Source organism: Diaphorina citri, unplaced genomic scaffold, assembly GCF_000475195.1.
Source record: "Diaphorina citri unplaced genomic scaffold, Diaci psyllid genome assembly version 1.1 scaffold390, whole genome shotgun sequence".
NCBI lineage: Eukaryota > Metazoa > Arthropoda > Insecta > Hemiptera > Psyllidae > Diaphorina > Diaphorina citri.
The window spans coordinates 68,882-86,878 of NW_007377825.1; the positions used below are offsets into that span (position 1 = coordinate 68,882).

General features: G+C 41.4%; 1 protein-coding gene across 1 annotated transcript in view; it reads right to left on the minus strand.

The window, feature by feature from the left end:
• LOC103508347 overlaps window positions 1-17,997 on the minus strand; it is a 34,555-nt gene that overhangs the window by 9,755 nt on the left and 6,803 nt on the right. Inside the window, exons 6-22 of the mRNA XM_026822977.1 lie at window positions 17,642-17,759; window positions 17,006-17,186; window positions 15,640-15,704; window positions 15,228-15,329; window positions 14,773-14,840; window positions 14,219-14,527; window positions 13,571-13,646; window positions 12,825-12,884; window positions 12,244-12,441; window positions 11,169-11,342; window positions 9,783-10,066; window positions 9,671-9,681; window positions 9,382-9,483; window positions 9,035-9,254; window positions 8,452-8,574; window positions 8,212-8,368; window positions 7,491-7,508 (exon numbers count right to left, since the gene is read on the minus strand). Of these exons, the coding sequence (XP_026678778.1) occupies window positions 7,491-7,508; window positions 8,212-8,368; window positions 8,452-8,574; window positions 9,035-9,254; window positions 9,382-9,483; window positions 9,671-9,681; window positions 9,783-10,066; window positions 11,169-11,342; window positions 12,244-12,441; window positions 12,825-12,884; window positions 13,571-13,646; window positions 14,219-14,527; window positions 14,773-14,840; window positions 15,228-15,329; window positions 15,640-15,704; window positions 17,006-17,186; window positions 17,642-17,759 (2,266 nt within the window). The remainder of the gene's footprint in view (window positions 1-7,490; window positions 7,509-8,211; window positions 8,369-8,451; window positions 8,575-9,034; window positions 9,255-9,381; window positions 9,484-9,670; window positions 9,682-9,782; window positions 10,067-11,168; window positions 11,343-12,243; window positions 12,442-12,824; window positions 12,885-13,570; window positions 13,647-14,218; window positions 14,528-14,772; window positions 14,841-15,227; window positions 15,330-15,639; window positions 15,705-17,005; window positions 17,187-17,641; window positions 17,760-17,997) is intronic.

A 17,997-nucleotide genomic window follows, 5' to 3' on the forward strand; every position in this document is an offset into this window, starting at 1 on the left:
CCCAGAGGGGTGCCACCACAAAAAGTTTCCCCCTTAAAAAAAAAAAAAAAAAAAAAACAAACAAACAAAAAAAATATTTATTTATTTATTTACACGCTAAGCAGCAAGGCCAGGTGTGGAAAAATAAATAAATAAATAAAAATGAGTCGGTTATTTCAGAAACCCCATAACTCAATGGTTTTCGTAATCGAGACATTGATACTAGTAACTAGTAGAAACCGGATCTATTGCCGTTGGCTTTCGCCTGAACTCTGTTATCTAAGCTCAATACCTGCTCTGTAAGCTCAATAGCTTACCTGCTCTGTAAGCTCAATCACAGGACCACTGCCACTTGACGTGTCCAAATCTCCCACTGTATACCACAGACTAGATGCGTTACTATCTAGAGACTACTTAGATTCTGTAAGCTCAATAGCTTACCTGTTCTGTAAGCTCAACAGCTTACCTGCTCTGTAAGCTCAATAGCTTACCTGCTCTGTAAGCTCAATAGCTTACCTGCTCTGTAAGCTCAATAGCTTACCTGCTCTGTAAGCTCAATAGCTTACCTGCTCTGTGAGCTCAATAGCTTACCTGCTCTGTAAGCTCAATAGCTTACCTGCTCTGTAAGCTCAATAGCTTACCTGCTCTGTAAACTCAATAGCTTACCTGCTCTGTAAGCTCAATAGCTTACCTGCTCTGTAAGATCAATAGCTTACCTGCTCTGTAAGATCAATAGCTTACCTGCTCTGTAAGCTCAATAGCTTACCTGTTCTGTAAGCTCAATCACAGGACCACTGCTACTTGACGTGTCCAAATCCCCCACTGTATACCACAGACTAGATGCATTGCTATCGAGGGAGCACTTGGACTCTGTTTTGACCGCACGTCACAGGACCACTGCTACTTGACGTGTCCAAATCCCCCACTGTGTACCACAGACTAGATGCATTGCTATCGAGGGAGCACTTGGACTCTGTTTTGACCGCACGTCGCTTTCTCTCTTTCTTGTCTTTACGCGAGTTGAATGTGCCGAAGAGTCGAACCCCGTCCGCGATAACTGGTCCGGCTAGGCCGGTAATACTCGAGGAAATTGAGGAGGAAGACTTGTGAGATATCCTGGAAATACGAAAAGAAAAATATTGCAGTGTTGTGTTCATGTTAGGTGTGAACAAACGGGGGAAGCACTAAGAAATAAAAAAAAAAATACTCTTTTAGACTAGCCTTTATTTTTCTCCTTTTACTTTCCTTATCCTATAGGAAGGAAAGTAATGTAATCGGGTCAAATTTTCGATGGTCAGTTTTTAGTGTCAAAACAGGTTATGTACTTGTTTCTGTTCGGCTGAGAGCCGGGAGTGTACCAAATACCTACATGAGACCTTGTTTAGACTGCGGGAGTAAAGGGACTTTTCAGTCTCAGTCTGGCAGTATAGGCAGGGTATATTCTACTTGAAAATCAGTCTACTTTTCTATGGTTAAGGGATGATCATACTTACATTGGCCAGAAGATTCTGTTATTTCCTCTCCGGGAGGGGTTAGCTTGTTCATGAGTTCAGCGCTGGGGAAAAAGTTGAGAGCCCGCGATGAGAAATCCGTCAGCCTCTCGTACTCTTTACCTCGATATACAAACACCTGAATAATGACATTCCTAAACCCCATGTAAGGTTGTAAGGTACCTATTAGAGTTTAAGACTGTTGTGTACAAACATAGTCGACCGTGTATCAACGAGGTGAAAAATAGTCGTAAAAGGCCGTCGGATGGGATAGGTCGGTACCTAATTAGTTTCTATTGTAAAACTAATTATATAAAAAATAAAGTCGAAATTACAAGAATACCGATTAATTTTTCAGCACAAAAATATGATAAAATCGACAGTGGAAACCAAGAATCTATATGAATAAAAAAAAAAATTGTAGATTTGTCTGTACACTGGTTAGAATCGTGAAATTTTTATTCCTTGTACATCAAGGATCATAAGCGCGAACGACCTACTGTACGTAGTGTTAAAGCGCTTTAAAGGAAAAAAAAAAAAAAAGGATCATAAAAATGACATTAGAAAAATTTCCGTCTGTTACGCTGATAGACCTGTTTTATGTCCTCTAGACTGACTTAGATGAATTTTTTTTGTGGTTGTTAAGAAGAGTCCACAGGGTGGCATAGGCTTCATTTGTCACATTCCATTCTGGTGTCGTTTCCAAGTTATGCTTGGTTTCGTACAAAGGACGGGTCAACCACTAATTCAAGAAATGAATAATGTAAACATTATTGTACCAGGCTGGTTGTTGATCCATTCGATAGTTCGAGGGATTTCCGATAGGGGCGCGAGTATTTGAACTTCTGGACGCGATTGCAGCGATAGTAGCGGATGATTTGCTCACTAATCGGCTTGTCCGCGAACTTGCGCTGGTCTTCTGCGCACATGATCGGGTCCACCTTGTTGATTTGTACGTCTGAAAGGGTTAAAATAGTATAAGAGAAAAGAATTGAACATTGTACTGAAGGGGTTAACATGAATATAAACTTTTCTATGTGCCTACTAAAGGGGGGGGGGGAATAGAGAAAAGAATTGAACATTGTACTGAAGGGGTTAACATGAATATAAACTTTTCTATGTGCCTACTAAAGGGGGAAAAAAATATAAGAAAAGAATTGAACATTGTACTGAAGGGGTTAACATGCATATAAACTTTTCCATGTGCCTACTAAAGGAAAAAAAATACAGTCGAACCTGGATATAAGAGAATTCAGGGGACCACCCTTTTTTACTCTAATACCCAGGTTTCTACTAAATCCAGTTTCTCTTATATCGAGGTTTTTCTTCTCTTATATCCAGGTTTTTGGCTCAAAAATGAAGGGCCCAGAAAAATTTCTCTTATATCCAGGTTCGACTGTAATAGAAAAATCTGGAGACCACTAGAGTTGCCCATAGTCTGGGTACCTCAAGGGTTACTGTAACCGCTAAGGCCTCATCGTCCCGAAATTGAAGAAAAAAAAGAAGACAGGACAGGAGAAAGCCAGCCGTTCCGAGAACGAACCTTATCCGTTCAGGATAAAATCCGCCCCGGGCAGGAATTGAACCCACGGCCTAGCGCTTACAAGGCAGACGCGCTACGAACCAAGCTGACTAGGCTGGCAAATAATACTTAGATTGGCCAGAAGATTCTTTTATTTCCTCACCAGGAGGGGTTAGTTCAATTGGGTACCTTATAATTTTAAAATATGCCTAACATTGTTTCTACTTATCATTCAAAACCAACCTCAGTGGTGTAGTGGTTAGCGCCGTGGACTTCGGATCTGGAGGTTGGTGGTTCGAGTCCTAGTCAAGTCATAAAATTTAGCGTAGTGCATTAAGCAGGGAACGACATTAAATTTGTGACAAGCATTTATGCTCAACACAATTAAAGTTCCTTTTTTTTACTTATCATTCAAATACAAAACTGTGTAAGTCAAGCACCTTAAGCCCAGAAGGGTGGACGTGAGTAATTTTTACTCACACCTCTTTTATTTTCGTGGTAATTCTATTTTTTTAAAATAATAAAAAATGTTTTGAAACTTGAAACATATCTCTTCTTGATTCTGCTTCTCACAGTCGCAAAAAACCGCGCTCATTTAATGAGCGAGTATAAATTACGTCAGCCCAAAATGTACTTGTTTCTGTTCGGCTGAGAGCCGGGAGTGTAACAAATACATGGAGCCGGGAGTGTACCAAATACATGGAGCCGGGAGTGTAACAAATACATGGAGCCGGAGTGTACCAAATACATAAGACCTTGTTTAGACTGCGGGAGTAAAGGGACTTTTCAGTCTCAGTCTGGCAGATTAGGCAGGGTATATTGATTACTATTCTATTCTACTTGGAAATCAGTCTACTTTTCTATGGTTAAACAATAAACATACTTACATTGGCCAGAAGATTCTGTTATTTCCTCTCCAGGAGGGGTTAGCTTGTTCATGAGTTCAGCGTTGGGGAAAAAGTTGAGAGCCCGCGATGAGAAATCCGTCAGCCTCTCGTATTCTTTATGGGGGAATACAGTCGAACCTGGATATAAGAGAATTCAGGGGACCACCCTTTTTTCTCTAATACCCAGGTTTCCACTAAATCCAGTTTCTCTTATATCGAGGTTTTTCTTCTCTTATATCCAGGTTCTTGGCTCAAAAATGAAGGGCCCAGAAAATTTTCTCTTATATCCAGGTTCGACTGTAATAGAAAAATCTGGAGACCACTAGAGTTGCCCATAGTCTGGGTACCGTAACCGCTAAGGCCTCATCGTCCCGAAATTGAAGAAAAAAAGGAAGACAGGACAGGAGAAAGTCAGCCGTTCCGAGAACGAACCTTATCCGTTCAGGATAAAATCCGCCCCGGGCAGGAATTGAACCCGCGGCCTAGCGCTTACGAGGCAGACGCGCTACCAACCAAGCTAACTAGGCTGGCAAATAATTCTTAGATTGGCCAGAAGATTCTGTTATTTTCTCACCAGGAGGGGTTAGTTCAATTGGGTACCTTATAATTTTAAAATATGCCTAACATTGTTTCTACTTATCATTCAAATACAAAACTGTGTAAGTGAAGCACCTTAAGCCCAGAAGGGTGGACGTGAGTAATTTTTACTCACACCTCTTTTATTCTCGTGGTAATTGTATTTTTTTTTTAATAATAAAAAATGATGTTTTGAAACTTGAAACATATCTCTTCTTGATTCTGCTTCTCACAGTCGCAAAAAACCGCGCTCATTAAACACGTTTTGTTCTAACACGAGTGTATTTTTTTTTTTTTTTTTTTTTTTTTTATTTTTTTTTAAGAGAAATAATCTCGTACCTGAAATAGAACATAATTTTGTTGTTGTTGTTGTTGTTGTTGTTGTTGTTGTTGTAGCGGCTTTAGCTATGGCCAAAAGGTGATGCCAAAATAGAGAAAATATATCGTTTATCAGTCATACACCAGGGTGATGGTCTCTAGACTCTCTAGCCAATTGCGCTTACTTAGGTGAGGTTTCCAAGTTAAAGAGCAGAAAAAATGAGGAACAAGGAATTTTTTTTTCCTTCTTCTACGACTTCTAGATGCGGAAAAAAATCGATTTAAAACATACCGGCATCTGTGATGTCACGGCATTCTGTAGAAGGATCATTTCAGTCTAATCATTAGGATAAACAGGGCGTGCTATAATATCTAGGAGAGAATTAATGCCTGAGGAATTCTCTTCTACTTACCGTGTGTGAAAAAAACCTCAGCGCTTTGAAAATGATCGCGTTTTGTAGCAGTATCATCTCAGTCCAATCATTGGGATATACGGGGCGAGCTATGAGATCTTTGAACGCCAGAAGGATTTCCATGAGAAAGTCCAGTTTATCGGAGCTCATGGTAAGATGGGCGATGTAGGACTCGTAATGCTGTCCGGTCATGTGACGAAATATGGAGAGCATGATGGCGACTAGATGACACTGAAAATAATAAATGAAAAGTGATTCAAAACTCCAAATAAATATTATTATTTTTGTTTATTTGCTCGGTAAGCACCAAGGCCAAGTGTAAAAAAAAAAAAAAACATGCAACAAACAAAACATAAAAAAGTACTTTATTTTCAAGGGGTGTGTCACTGTCTCACTACGAAGGTTTTTACCCTCCATTTGGCTACACGCTATCCGCCTCCTCACCTCACCCAGCCTGAGAGGAGCCCGGAGAAGCCGCCCGGAAAAGCCAACAGCACGCGATTGCCCAGTTGGTCACCCATCCGGATACTAACTACGCGCAACTATGCTTAACTTCAGTATTCACTTATCCATTGGAACTTGGGAACAAATGTATAAAACGTGCGGTCACCTCTGGTTCGATTTTATTTTATAATTTACTTTTTTAAATAAACAAAGGAGGATGGAGGATAAAAATCTTTTGTTGGTATTCGAACCCGCAGCCTTCTGTTTACCAGGCGCTTCAGTTATCACTTTTAAACTTTTTGTCATATTATGTTATTAAAACCATAAAATACACGAGACCTTGTTTAGACTGCTGGGTAAAAGGGGTTTTTAGTCTCATTCGAGCAGGATAAACAAGGTATATTCCATTCTATTCTATTCTTACCACCAGATTCGTGTCTCGCTCCATTCGAATAACACTCTGTATTACACTCCTCAATACAATCAACATAATCTCCTCGATGTCTTCTACAGTGTGACTCTTCCATAGGAACCCCATGATGTCGCTCAGAATTTCCACACACAGCTCCACCTGTGAAAAAAAATGCACAAGAGTTGAAAATTTGGACCGATTGCAATACTTGCTGAATATGTACCTTGTATAAGTTCCCAATACATATTGGTAATAGAGAGTTAATTCCCAATTTATATTGGTAATAGAAAGTAAAAATTGACTGATAGTCACAAGGGGCTAAATCCTAGACACTTTTGAGCACAGAGCATTTTATGAAACTGTTGCTTGCCAGCGTACTTAGTTGGAAGGCAGAGTAGGTAGGGATTATCCCTTCGGTTTAAGGTGGGCACTGAATTTTTTTTTCCTCTCTCGTCGGCTAAGCTCCGACAAGAGAGGAAGCTAAGCTCCGACAATGCTCCGTGGCACAAGCTCTGCTTATACGGGTGGGTATACCATTTATATGAAAAATGTATGTTCTGAGTTTCTTGTCGATCAAATATAAATGGAAACTTATTTAAGTCTGTTATGACCTTGGTAGATTGGAAGAGAATTAAAAAAATGCTTTCCGTAGGTAAGTACATACATGATTCAGGAGTACGGAGATTTCCTCATCTGCTGCCAGTTTTGCGCACCCATAACCCATATGGGGTTTGAGCCCGGCAAAACCACGGCTTAGCTCGCCCACGAAGGAACAAATATCCACACAGAGATGTCCAGTATAATAATAGTTCTTATTCATACTGCTCGCATAGGACTGAAAAGTCCCTTTGCTCCAGCAGTAGGCTACCACTATTACTATGGTCAAATTAAGTTTAGTTGTGTACAAAAATAGTCGACCGTGTATCAACGAGGTGAATTTATGTTGTCCAGGTAGTGTACGGTTTCAGGCGCCCTCGATCGACGGACGGGGTCGACTCATACTTCGGCTGGGATTTTACCAGGCGAGTGTCTTGACCACTACACCACCGAGGGACACATGTAATAAGGCGGATTCAACTCACCTCTTCCGTCAAATCTTTAGGATCGCGAAACGAGGCACCCAAAACCTTTTCGATTTTGGCGAACGACTTGGTCTTGTTTCGCATTTCAACGCTGGATCATTTATGTTGTCCAGGTAGTGTACGGTTTCAGGCGCCCTCGATCGACGGACGGGGTCGACTATATTAGGACACAGCTTTGGGCTACCTCCGAAGGTAACTAGGCTGCCTAGATAGTGACTCGTGAGTAGATAATAGTGATTTATTTGACAAGTAGGTAATAGGGGGTAGCCCATTTTAACTAGGTTATGAATGGGGATAGCCCATTTTAACTAGGCTATAAATGGGGATAGCCCATTTTAACTAGGCTGGCTGAAATGTATCAACTCACCTTTCCCTTATCAAAATACTCTCTGATGCACGACCAAAAATGCAGAACCAAACAACAGAAATGCAAGACTTATGTTCAACATTGGAAAAAATGTCAATTTATACGCTGATGCACGACAAAAAATCCTCAACTAATGACCAACATTGAAAAAAAAAATGTTCTGCTCCTGATGCACGACCAAAAATGCAGAACCAAACAACAGAAATGCAAGACTAATGTTGAACATTGGAAAAAATGTCAATTTATACGCTGATGCACGACAAAAAATCCTCAACTAATGACCAACATTGAAAAAAATGTTCTTTTGGACGATGATGCAAGACAAAAATGCAAAAACCACTGTTCAACGACGAAAAAATTTCCCAAGAACTTCAAATTGTGGACTCCAATGCACGACCTGGGCCCTATTCCACGAACGAATCTTCACTCCCCATTTCACGCATACAAACAGGGAAAATGCTCAAAAGGAACTACCGCTTCTCACGACTTTACCTTTAGCCACAGGTCGCTCAAATTTTGCAGACAGCTTCCATATTTAATTAATATGATCAAAATTGTCCGCGGGCCGGACATCGAGAAATGTACGGTTCGGCCGCTTTTTAACGCCAAAACATCATAAAAGCTCAAAAAGAGTTCGCAATACTCGAACTTGGCACACAGATTCGATAAATTATTTAAATCAAATGTTATAACCACTTAGATCAACTGAATTTCCTCTTACCGTTTCATAGTTGACAATGCCCCCATTGACCGCAGCATCCACTATGCCGTTCAGTTTCATACTTAGTGGATGTAGGGCGAGACTAGAGTCATTCTTGTGAGACAGGATCAGCTCTTTCAGGGACCGATTAGTGGATTCCATTGTCTCTATGGCACATCTGAAATGTTCAGTTTCATACTTAGTGGATGCAGAGCGAGACTAGAGTCATTTTTGTGAGACAGGATCAGCTCTTTCAGGGACCGATTAGTGGATTCCATTGTCTCTATGGCACATCTGAGTAGAGCGAGACTAGAGTCATTCTTGTGAGACAGGATCAGCTCTTTCAGGGACCGATTAGTGGATTCCATTGTCTCTATGGCACATCTGAAATTGAATGAACGAAAAGAGTTGGGTTGTTATATCACAACTTTGGTGCTGACTGCAGCATTGTAGTATTTTTCAAATATCTCAATAATCCGAACACCAATGTTTACCTACCACAGGTCGCTATGCACATTTACATCACACAGCTACTCATTTTCCTCACGAGTCTGAGTGAGCCCCACAACAGCCAGTCACGGAATCAATCATTTGTATGATACAATTTTTTTGACCCCGCCGGGAATCGAACCCGGGTCTCCCGCGTGCAAGGCAAACGCGAGATAACTACGCCATGAGAGCTGACTGTTTGGTGGTTCTACAATAACCTTCGAATGGTTTTTCCACTTTTGATTAAATTTGGACCAAATGTTCATCACATACAGGCCTTTGAATCCTGGACAAGCAGAAAATTTTCTTAAAAAAATTATAATAATAATAAAAAATAATAAAAAAAAAAACTCACCTAAGAGGACTAATATGAAAGGTCTTACTTTCTGTTGCTCTTACCTCTGAAAAATTGGCCTTGATAAAGTTGCCCTCTCTATCGCGACTTGTGTAGAACTCACACTCCATCATATTGAAAAAAATGGGGATGATGGTAGACCGCACTTCTGGTTCAGGAGTGAGAGACACTTCCAGGAACATACCCACAAGCGAGGGAACGAAGAACACACGATTCTTACCTGAAATCAGAAGAGTCGTTAGGCCACTTACTATCAGGTAGAACTGACTGGTACACCGCTGTCAGGTACACCTGATAATAATAGAGCTTATTTATACTGCTCGCATAGGACTGAAAAGTCTCTTTACTCCAGATGGGGATAATGGTAGACCGCACTTCTGGTTCAGGAGTGAGAGACACTTCTAAGAACATGCCCACTAGTGAGGGAACGAAGAACACGCGATTCTGACCTGAAATCCGAAGAGTCGTTAGACAGGCCACTTACTATCAGGTAGACCTGACTGGTACACCGCTGTCAGGTACACCTGATAATAATAGAGCTTATTTATACTGCTCGCATAGGACTGAAAAGTCTCTTTACTCCACACTTTTTTTTTTCCTCAAATACTTTATTTTTATAAGATCAGTCATACATACGTATATTATAACTTAAAAGAAAAAAATAATGATTCAATAAAGTTATCCATAACCAAGAAGCTAGATTGCTTGTGTTTGGTTATGGTAAGTAGATAAATAAATTATTGCTTACCTCAAATAAAGCTCCTTACGCGGGGTCTCCGCATAGAAATCCAGCAAGCGGACGGTACATCGCATCCGAATTTCCGGATTCGCATCCTTCACCAGGCTGCGATACTCAAGTAGCGCGTCTATTTGTCTCGAAGCGGTGCGAATGAACGCTCCCCCTGGCTCCCCCAGGGTACTGTGGTCGTCGCACATACCACCCAGTATGTCTTGGAACAGGGTCCGATAGGCGCAGTCCCCCAGACCCCCCTCGATGAGACTGTCCAGCTTGAAGATCATCTCGTTCTCAAACTGAAAGGAAATTTTGTTTTTATTAGAGTGCCGGAACCCAGTCATTTGATTGGGCTTCCGGCATCCTAGTTTTTTACGGGTACAGAAAAAGGAGGTATACGCAACAATACTTTCTCTTGCTCCACTCTCCGTGCTGACCAGAACCCAGTCACTTGATCGGGCTTCCGGCATCCTAGTTTTTTACGGGTACAGAAAAAGGAGGTATACGCAACAATACTTTCTCTTGCTCCACTCTCCGTGCTGACCTCTGCATCACACTAGACGGGTTCAATGCCCGGCGGGGTCGAAGTTTTTTCAGATCTGTGCTTGGAGTTCGGGGTGCACTCGGCCTCGTGAGGGCAATTGAGTAGCTACTTCAATCGAGTAGCGACCAGTGGTGGCAACAGTGTAAAAAGATTGTGGAAATTGATTGCAAAAGAAGGTAAGTATCCACCTTTTATGTTCGTTGGGTACAAAGCAATGATGTGATATCCAAAAGTTGTGAAAAAGCTCTGCTTTACCACAAAAAATTTTGAGATTTAATTTTATTTTTGATTGATAAAAAAAAGGAATTTCAATTGTGTTTATGCTCAATAAATGATTGTCACAAATGTCGTTCCCTGCTTAATGCACTACGCTAAATTTTATGACTTGACTTGGACTCGAACCACCAACCTCCTGATCCGAACAAGGTTGGTTGCTACTTTTGATTGTTACTTTTTAATATAGGAAAAAGAACAACGTCTTCACTTGACTAGTAACTTTGGAAACTGTAGGTAATTTTTTATTTTATTTTATTTTTTCTACAAGAGAAAGACGTTTTTTCAAGTGAAGACGTTGTTCTTTTTCCTATATTAAAAAGTAACAATCAAAAGTAGCAACCAACCTTGTTCGGATCAGGAGGTTGGTGGTTCGAGTCCAAGTCAAGTCATAAAATTTAGCGTAGTGCATTAAGCAGGGAACGACATTTGTGACAATCATTTATTGAGCATAAACACAATTGAAATTCCTTTTTTTTATCAATCAAAAATAAAATTAAATCTCAAAATTTTTTGTGGTAAAGCAGAGCTTTTTCACAACTTTTGGGTTGCTACTTTTGATTGATACTTTCTGTTGCTCTTACCTCTGAAAAATTGGCCTTGATAAAGTTGCCCTCTCTATCGCGACTTGTGTAGAACTCACACTCCATCATATTGAAGAAAATGGGGATGATGGTAGACCGCACTTCTGGTTCAGGAGTGAGAGACACTTCCAGGAACATACCCACAAGCGAGGGAACGAAGAACACACGATTCTTCCGATCTATCAGAAGAGTCGTTAGGCCACTTACTATCAGGTAGAACTGACTGGTACACCGCTGTCAGGTACACCTGATAATAATAGAGCTTATTTATACTGCTCGCATAGGACTGAAAAGTCTCTTTACTCCAGCAGTAGGCTACTACTATTATTGTGGTCAAATGCTCAAATTATATTGAGGATAAAATTCCATACCTCGGCTGGGATTGAACCCACGCCCTCCTGTTTACCGGGCGAGCGCCTTGACCACTACACCACTGAGATGGTTACCTGATAGTGTGTGGCAGCAATAATAAGTCTATCAAGCGAACTGATGGAAAACTGATACCTAATGAAAATCCATCAGTTCCACCAGACAGACCTGATGAGTGTGTGGCGGTTCTATCAGGTACATCTGATCAGTTCTCAATTATTTTTGGCCAGGCACTCACTACCTGATAATGAGAGGCTGGCCTTAGATAAACATCAAAATAGATAACTTGCCAGCCTAGTTAGCTTGAAGGGTAGCGCGTCTGCCCTGTAAGTGCTAGGTCGCGGGTTCGATTCCTACCAGAGGCGGATTTTATAATGCATGGATAGGGTTCGTTCTCGGAACGGCTAGCTTTCTACTATCCTGTCTTCCTTCTCTTTATGCCTCTTCTTGCTCATCTGACGAGCAAAATAAACAATAATTACGTACCTATATTGTTACTTTTTTTTTCAAGTTAAGCACGGTCTTTTTACTGAATTGTTACTGATACATGCACTATTCTTTAACCGATCAAATATACGAGACCTTGCTTAGACTGCTGGGGTAAAGGGACTTTTCAGTCCTATTCGGGCAGGATAAACAAGATATATTCTATTCTATACTATACTGATAGATTCTGACGTGAATTTGTGAAGATTCAAAGGTGCTTACGTAGGTTAAACCACATGGTGCGTATTTCGAAGGCCGCATCTCGCCTCATATCCTTATACCTCGCCAAAATTCGAGCCCGCTTCTCCGGACTAAAGTTCTCCAGCTGCAGAGCAGGTTGTGTTAGAAACACACAAGCGCAGTGAAACCAATTGGCCCAGGCTTGATTTTCAAACGGGCGAGAGAAATAATCCCGTACCTGAAATAGAACATGATTTTGTTGTTGTTGTTGTAGCGGCTTTAGCTATGGCCAAAAGGTGATGCCAAAATGGAGAAAATATATCGTTTATCAGTCATACACCAGGGTGATGGTCTCTAGACTCTCTAGCCATGTTTAGTCTAGCCAATTGCGCTTACTTAGGTGAGGTTTCCAAGTGCAGAAAAAATGAGGAACAAGGATTTTTTCTTCTTCTTCTTCTTCTACGAATTCTAGATGCGGAAAAAATCGATTTAAAACATACCGGCATCTGTGGTGTCACGGCATTCTGTAGCAGGATCATTTCAGTCTAATCATTAGGATAAACAGGGCGTGCTATAAGATCTAGGAGAGAATTAATGCCTGAGGAATTCTCTTCTACTTACCGTGTGTGAAAAAAACCTCAGCGCTTTGAAAATGATCGCGTTTTGACTTTCTGTCCAACACTAGACCGATTATGTACAGCTGAAAACAGAAACATTACACCATTCAGTTTTTTTATGTTTGATAGAGGGAACTGTAGCTCTTGTCGTCCCGAAATTTAAGACATATAAGGAACACGGGAAAGGAGAAAGCCAGGTGTTCCGCGAACGAACCTATCCGTTCAGGATAAAATCCGCCCCGAGCAGGAATCGAACCCGCGGCCTAGTGCTTATGTTTGATAGAGGGAGCTGTAGCTCTTGTCGTCCCGAAATTTAAGACATAAGGAAGACAGAAAAGGAGAAAGCCAGGTGTTCCGCGAACGAACCTATCCGTTCGGGATAAAATCCGCCCCGAGCAGGAATCGAACCCGCGGCCTAGCGCTTACTAGGCATATGCGATACGCGCTAAAAACCAAGCTAAGTAGGGCCTAGTGCTTACTAGGCATAGGCGATACGCGCTAAAAACTAAGCTAAGTAGGCTGGCTAATTTCATCAAAATGGAACCATCAAAATATAATTAGTGTTGTTGTAGCTATTCTCATTGTTATCAAATAAGTTTTTTTGATATTGAAAAATATGACATTAAATGGTGTTAAATTAAGAATAGAAAAAGAAATAATAATTGGTCAAGGTGAAGGGTCAACAAGATGGAATTGATGGTTTTTCAAAGTAAAACTAAACTTGGGAAAAAAAAAAAAAAAAAAAAACACACCACTGAGTGTCATCAGACGTTGTTTACTAAGACTAGAACCAGGTACACTTTGTACCACTTGAATGAATAGCTCGCTGGAAATATAAACAGAAGTGTCGACACTGATTATCACTGATTTATTGTGAACAGTTGACTATGCACCACACCACTGTCATCAGACATTGTTTACTAAGACTAGAACCAGGTACACTTTGTACCACTTGAATGAATAGCTCGCTGAAAATATAAACAGAATTAACCCTTCGGCACTAATTTAAGGGGAACTATTCTATATGTATAAAGAAAAATATAGAGCATAGACCTTGTGCTCAAAACGGCAAATAAAAATTAAATTTTCGACCTTTTAACTCTTTTTTTTTTCTTCTTATTCTTCTTCTTTCCCTTCTTCTTTTTTTTCAAGTTAAGCAAGGTGTTTTTTTACTGAATTGTTACTGATACATGTATTATTCTTTAACCGATCAAATATACGAGACCTTGTTTAGACTGCTGGGGTAAAGGGACTTTTCAGTCCAATTTGGGCAGGATAAAAAAGGTATATTCTATTCTATTCAATTCTAGAGATTATTTTTTGGAGTCTTCATTCGCTCATAATTTTTACCAAAAAAAAAGGTAATAAACTAATAAAAAAAAATAATATTTACTTTACCTTAGCGGCACCGGCTGACAGACGAGGAGCAGGTCGGGGAAAATCGTCGGCAGATATTTCAGACACGCCCCCTGCACCAGGAGTGTACACTCGCCGCTGCTCAGCTTCATCAGGTTTCCAATGTGAGTGAGCAACTCCGTGATACGATCGCAAAACGCTTCCTCGCCTCTTCCTTCGTACAGGGTGGCGAAAAGAAGCCGCGAGCGAACGACAATGCGAAACAGGTACTGGAGACATTTCATGGTTTTCAGGAGGAGGTCCTTGTCGGAGCCACGCTGTATATGCGAGGCGAGAATGTTGATCAGTTTCCTAAAAATAAGAGGAAAATTATAACATTTCGCGTTTTGCCTTGTAAGCGTTAGGCTGCGGGTTTGATTCCCGCCCGGGGCGGATTTTATCCTGGTGGGATAATGTTCGTTCTCGGAACGGCTGACTTTCTCCTTCTCTTCTAGATTTCGGGACGATAAGACCCTAGCAGTTACAGTTCCCCTTTTGACAAAAAATACATGTATATTTCATGGAAAGTAAAAATAAGAAGAATACTATTTACTTACTCATAAGCCAGGGTTGCACTGAAGCTTTCTTCAAGATACAAATCCAGAACGGGTTGGAAATGCTGATACTTTCTGTCAAGTTGTGAAAAAGCTCTGCTTTACCACAAAGAATTTTGAGATTTGATTTGATTTTTGATTGATAAAAAAAAAGGAATTTCAATTGTGTTGAGCATAAATGATTGTCACAAATGTCGTTCCCTGCTTAATACACTACGCTAAATTTTATGACTTATACTTCAGCTGGGATTGAACTCACGCCCTCCCGTTTACCAGGCGAGTGTCTTGACCACTACACCACCGAGGGACACATGTAATAAGGCGGATTCAACTCACCTCTTCCGTCAAATCTTTAGCGGCTGGGATTGAACCCACGCTCTCCTGTTTACCAGGCGAGTGTCTTGACCACTACACCACCGAGGGACACATGTACGAGTAATAAGGCGGATTCAACTCACCTCTTCCGTTAAATCTTTAGGATCGCGAAACGAGGCACCCAAAACCTTTTCGATTTTGGCGAACGACTTGGTCTTGTTTCGCATTTCAACGCTGGATCGGACCTGGGAGGCAATTGAAGAAGAAAACTAGAGTCCTCTAGAAGACGGATGAGGTTTCAAACTCCTGATGCACGACCAAAAATGCAGAACCAAACAACAGAAATGCAAGACTAATATTCAACATTGGAAAAAATGTCAATTTATACGCTGATGCACGACAAAAAATCCTCAACTAATGACCAACATTGAAAAAAAAATGTTCTTTTGGACGATGATGCAAGACAAAAATGCAAAAACCACTGTTCAACGACGAAAAAATGTCCCAAGAACTTCAAATTGTGGACTCCAATGCACGACCTGGGTCCTATTCCACGAACGAATCTTCACTCCCCATTTCACGCATACAAGAAACGTTGTACCGTTCATCAATATTTTGTGCTCATGGAGCAAAAAGGAGTGGGGAGGAATCCACTGAAATTATAAACAGACACATGACTCAAATTATGTTTTATTATTATTTTAGTTTTGATAGAGGGAAGTGTAACAACGAAGGTTTTATATTTATAACCCCGAATTCGAAGAGAAAGAGAAAGACAGGATAGAAGAAAGCCAGCCGTTCCGAGAACGAACATTGTCCGTTCAGGATAAAATCCACCCTCGCGTCTAGAGCTTACAAGGCAGACACGCTACCAATCAAGCTAACTAGGCTGGCTAAACGCACCTTAACAGCGAAGGTCTTATCGTCCCGAAATCGAAGCAAGGTGAGGTCAGGATGGGAGAAGACCAGGCATTATTTAACGTCACTGTAGGTATGTCTGCTAAGTGGTGCTAAGGTTTTTCTGTTTTTAGTAACCGGGAATTTAGCCTCTATTTGGCGTCAAGCTACCGCCTCCTCACATCAATCTCCCAGCCTGAGTGGGTCTGGAAAAAGCCATCAGCACGCGATTACCCACCCGGGTACCATGTCACTAAAATGTAAATTCAGTTTCTTTGTGTTATTATGTCACAACTTTGGTGCTCACTGCAGCATTGTAGGATTTTCCCAATATCTCAATAATCCTAAAAATCCAATGTTTACCTACCATGCTGACACCGGTCGCTATGCGCATTTATATGTCATAGCTACTCATTTTCCTCACTAAGCTGAGTGGGCCCCGCAACAGCCAGTCACGGAATCAATCATCTGCGTGGTACAAATTTATTGACCCCGCCGGGAATCGAACCCGGGTCTCCCGCGTGCAAGGCGAGCGCAGTGACCACTACGCCATGGGAGCTGACTGTACCATGTCACTAACCACGGGAAACGTTGCTTAACTTCAGTGCTCTATCGGAACTGGTGCATTCAACGTGGCATCACCCGGGATGGGATCACAGCCTAACCAGGCCCTCGGCCTAACTCCAATATTGGGTCTCCTAAAGACTACTCACCATTCTGTGTTAGTTTGGTAGGTACCATGTCACTAACCACGGGCAACGTTGTTTAACTTCAGTGATCTATCGGAACTGGTGCATTCAACGTGCCATCACCCGAGATGGGATCACAGCCTAACCAGGCCCTCGGCCTAACTCCAATATTGGGTCTCCTAAAGACTACTCACCATTCTGTGTTAGTTTGGTAGACTTAACTTCAGTGATCTATCGGAACTGGTGCTATCAACGTGACATCACCCGAGATGGGATCACACCCTAACCAGGCCCTCGGCCTAACTCCAATATTGGGTCTCCTAAAGACTACTCACCATTCTGTGTTAGTTTGGTAGAACATACATTGGTGGCTATAACAAGCACATCTCTACTGTGTAGACTTAGACCAGAGATGTGCGATGGCTTAGACCCCGTATCGTTCAATTCAGAACGAGAACTGGGCAAACTGAGGTAACTTGTGTCCGTTCCTTGCACGTCGTACTTTTTGTGGTCGATCTGAGAACGAAATGGGGAGGAAAAAGAAAACATTTTATAGAATCATTTAAATGTTGAATCGGCCAGCCTAGTTGGAAGGTAGCGCGTCTGCCTTGTAAGCGCTGGGCCGCAGGTTCGATTCCCGCCTGGGGCGGACTTTATCCTGAACGGATAATGTTCATTCTCGGAATGGCTGGCTTTTCACTATCCTTTCTCCTACTTACCTTATAGACTAGTAACTCGTGAGTAACATCGGGAAGCGTTGTGCCGTTCTTCTGCATCAACTTGACAAAGAAAACATTTTATAGAATCATTTAAATGTTGAAAAGAATCGGCCAGCCTAGTTGGAAGGTAGCGCGTCTGGCTTGTAAGCGCTGGGCCGCGGGTTCTATTCCCGCCTGGGGCGGACTTTATCCTGAACGGATAATGTTCATTCTCGGAATGGCTGGCTTTTTAGTATCCTTTTTCCTACTTACCTTATAGACTAGTAACTCGTGAGTAACATCGGGAAGCGTTGTGCCGTTCTTCTGCATCAACTTGACAAAGCTCAGACCGAACGGTTTCTCCACTTTGCCTTTACTTTCCGCTGAGGATCTGAGGAAACAAAAAATTCATCAAATTACTTATATCAAAACAAGATTCACTTAACATGAGTAAAACAAGAAGAAAGAAAAAATATTTGATAGAGGGGACAGTAAAGACGAGGGTCGATCGTCCCAAAATCGAAGAGAGAAGAAGACAGGATAGGAGAAAGCCAGCAGTTCCAAGAACGAACATCATCCGTTCAGGATAAAATGCGGCCTGGGCGGAAATTGAGCCCGCGGTCTAGCAC